The 3,230-nt window shown below is 34.7% G+C and overlaps 1 protein-coding gene across 1 annotated transcript; it reads right to left on the bottom strand.

Annotated features, from left to right (window-relative positions):
* Positions 1 to 680: 680 nt before the first annotated feature.
* Positions 681 to 1,876, bottom strand: LOC105119514 (cytosolic sulfotransferase 15-like). The gene has a single exon (XM_011017656.1). The coding sequence runs from the start codon at positions 1,761 to 1,763 to the stop codon at positions 750 to 752; it is 1,014 nt and encodes a 337-aa protein (XP_011015958.1). The 5' UTR covers positions 1,764 to 1,876; the 3' UTR covers positions 681 to 749.
* Between the last annotated feature and the right edge of the window lie 1,354 nt (positions 1,877 to 3,230).

Below are 3,230 nucleotides of genomic sequence, written 5' to 3'. Positions count from 1 at the left end.
TTGGAGGCTTACATGACCGTTAACTTCAGGGCCCGTGAAATTAGTCGTGGTGCACGCAAGTTGACCTGAACACCCACATTAATCTAAAAAAAAAAACACTAGAGAAAAAACATATCATAGTATGCAAGATTACCTTTATAATAAATTTGCTGAAGTATCATCCCGAAACAACAACCCTATTGTAGATGAAGCCAGCAAGCCAAACTGGAATCCCATGTAAACCAAGGATGTATTAACTTCAAATCCATGCCATAAAGTCAGCCAATATATAAACCCCAAGTTTTGCAAGCGAGCATGAAATTCGCTTCCTTAAGATTGTGACTACAAGAGATGTTGACTAGCATAGAAGAAAACTCGGAAACCTTAACAAAGTAATCCTGAAACTTCCAAGGTCTGGAATTGGGATTGTTCAACCCGCTCACCATAGAAGAAGAGTCATACTCAATTAAAAAGTTAATCCCAATACTATTAGCTTTATTTATTCCAATCACACTTAGATTAATAACATGAACATCTCTTGTAAATAAATTATAGTTCAATTGACATTTCTATTCTTATTCTCTCAATATCTCTGCAGCTCGAATTTCTTCTTTATAAAAAAGAAGAAGCAGCAGCTTGGACACCTCCTTTTCATCATAAACACCTTCTTGACCTTCATCATATTTTTTTTATCGCATGCATTTTTTTTGGATAAAATTAAAAAGTAAGAGCACATATGCCAATTTTGAAGTAACATAACTTGCCCCTAGCTAAGGGAACACTTTGAATTCAATACCAGATCCACCCAACTTTTCCTCTGTTAATTGAGATAATTGCTTCACCATTGAAGGAGACAGATAATTCACCCAATCTCCGACTTCAGCTTTCCTAAACAAGTGCTTATTTTCGAAGTTCTTAATAGAACTTCCAGATTTGTTAACTTCTAAAGTCTTCATCTTCTCAAAGCTACAAAGGCTGGCTATCTTTTCCACTACACCTTCCTTTTCTTCTTCCATTGAAAAAGGGCAGCCAACAAATTTGGCAATCTTCTTCAAGTAAAACGTAACATCTGCTTTCATGTCTTCATACTTCAAGAACAACACCTTGTCTTGTCTCTCCAAGCTTTCCTTCCAGTATCCCAACATATGGTCCCAGAAGGGACCGAACCCTACAACCCCTTCGCAAAACATTTTGAAGGTTTCCTCTAGTAACAGTGGAGGAACAGTTTCTGATCTCAGCTTGTTGCTGAAAGTCCATGAGGAAATAAAAGTGTCAAAAGGGTTTCTACAGATATAAATAATCCGGCAATTAGACTTCTTGATGGAGTCTTGCAGTGAAGCAAATGGAATGTGGGTGGCAAAAAGTCTAGGATCAGGGAGTTTCGAGAGGTCAGGAACTTGCTTGTCTGCATAAAGCTTGTACTCAAAGAAAGGTGCAAGATCGTGAGGATTAGAGACGAGCAAAGGATGGTCATTACTAGAGATTGCAAATTTCTTGCGATTCATGATGGCAAAAGATAGGGCTTTGAGCCAGGTAGTTCCTGATTTAGGTATTGATGCTAGGATAACATCAGTGTCTCTTGGTTGAAAGTTTTTTTGAAAAGAGATTATCGCTTGGATTTCTTTTGGTTGGCACCAAAACCCTTTGTATTTATAGAGGCATGCAGTTCTCCAACCTTTCTCTCTTGGGAGTGAAAGAAGCAATTCCTTGCACTCATTGGTTAATCTCTCTAAATCCTCTCCATTGTCATTTGCTTGATTCTTTGTGAAATGGTTGAGAGCCATGGAAGTTGCAGTAGAGGCAGGCACGGTGCTTGATTGCAGATACTAAGGGGTGGCATGAAACACTAGCTTCTATACACCAACTTATATAGTTCTTGCATATCATATAGCATTTATGATTTTGGTAGAGAAAATGTGAATCATGTTAAGAATGTGGTCAGCCTTCAGCACTGTGTTGTCGCGCTACCTTCACGTTCTAAATTGCTCTACATTTAGGAAGGTTCCAACGCAAGCATCCTTTGTTCTTTTATGCAATGATTGCAAATTATGGCTACGTGTTGAAACTTTATGAATTGAATGGAAAGATTTTAATGAATATTTTAAATTATTTTTAGAATTAATAATTAAAATTTAAATAGAATTTAATATTTAAAAATAGTATGAAATTAATTCAGAGGTAAACCTCTTTAATTTACTACACTAATTAACCTTTCTTGTGATCCTTATTTGTTACCTAAAAAATTGAAGGGAGAAAAATTATGGAGGGTTATGTTAATACTAAACCACGAAAGCGAGGGTAAGTTTTACCCTTCAAGCATAAGGCGCAAGAATTTATTGAAGGGGAAATTTTGATTTTTATGCATTTTTCTACTTTTTTTCATTTACTTAAAACTATTATTTTTTTACTTCCACTTTTCATTCTGGAACACAAACATATATTTATTAATTATTTATAATTTTGCTTACCTCTTAAAATTTATTCTATTTACATTGGAATTTACTCCTATTCATAATTTTCCAACTTTCACCAAACATTTTTAAAACTTCACCCTTTTAATATTTTTACAACCTTAACACTCCATCCTTATATCTTAGCTCTTTAACATCTTTAAAATTCCCCACCTTCTACCAAACACAACCTAAGATCCTTCGATACAAAGAATCTAGCTATTACTTCAACAAGTAAAACGCCTGAGAAAGTATTAGGTCGAAATCTTGTCAAGCCAATAATGAGTGGCATTCTCATCTGTTTTTGTAACATTGAAGAATGCCCATTTTAGATCAAATAAGAAACAGAGAAGGTATGGACTTAAAAGAATTAGGTTGGTCGACATGCCGTCAAAGGAGCATGCTCTTCACTGTCCCCTTCCCCGACAATTAGAAATGGCAATCAAAATAATTACCATGTCTCTACTTTCTGTCGAGCTTGGATCATTTCTCAAAGTGAAGAGTTCATTAATTAATTTCTTGTCTGTTAAGAAGATAGATTTGACTTGTTTGTTCAATGAATCTATTTCGAGGAGAGAAATAATTTAAAGCTGAAAGAAAACATCATAATTAATGGATCACACCAAAGTGATTTTGATATTTCTATATATCTACATTTAAAAATAATAATAAAGAGAAATGGTTTTCGAAGGAGCATATTTCTTTTATTCCCAAAAACCTATTGGGTTTTATACAAACTCTATCACTGGCTGTCAACTCTACAAAATTTATCATTATCTATGCATAATGATTGTGTTTATG

Source organism: Populus euphratica, unplaced genomic scaffold, assembly GCF_000495115.2.
Source record: "Populus euphratica unplaced genomic scaffold, PopEup_1.0 scaffold3031.1, whole genome shotgun sequence".
NCBI lineage: Eukaryota > Viridiplantae > Streptophyta > Magnoliopsida > Malpighiales > Salicaceae > Populus > Populus euphratica.
This window is presented reverse-complemented; position numbering and strand designations above follow the sequence as displayed.

Excerpts from the sequence above, each read along its gene's own strand:
- LOC105119514 (XM_011017656.1), bottom strand. The coding sequence starts at position 1,763 with ATGGCTCTCAACCATTTCACAAAGAATCAAGCAAATGACAATGGAGAG.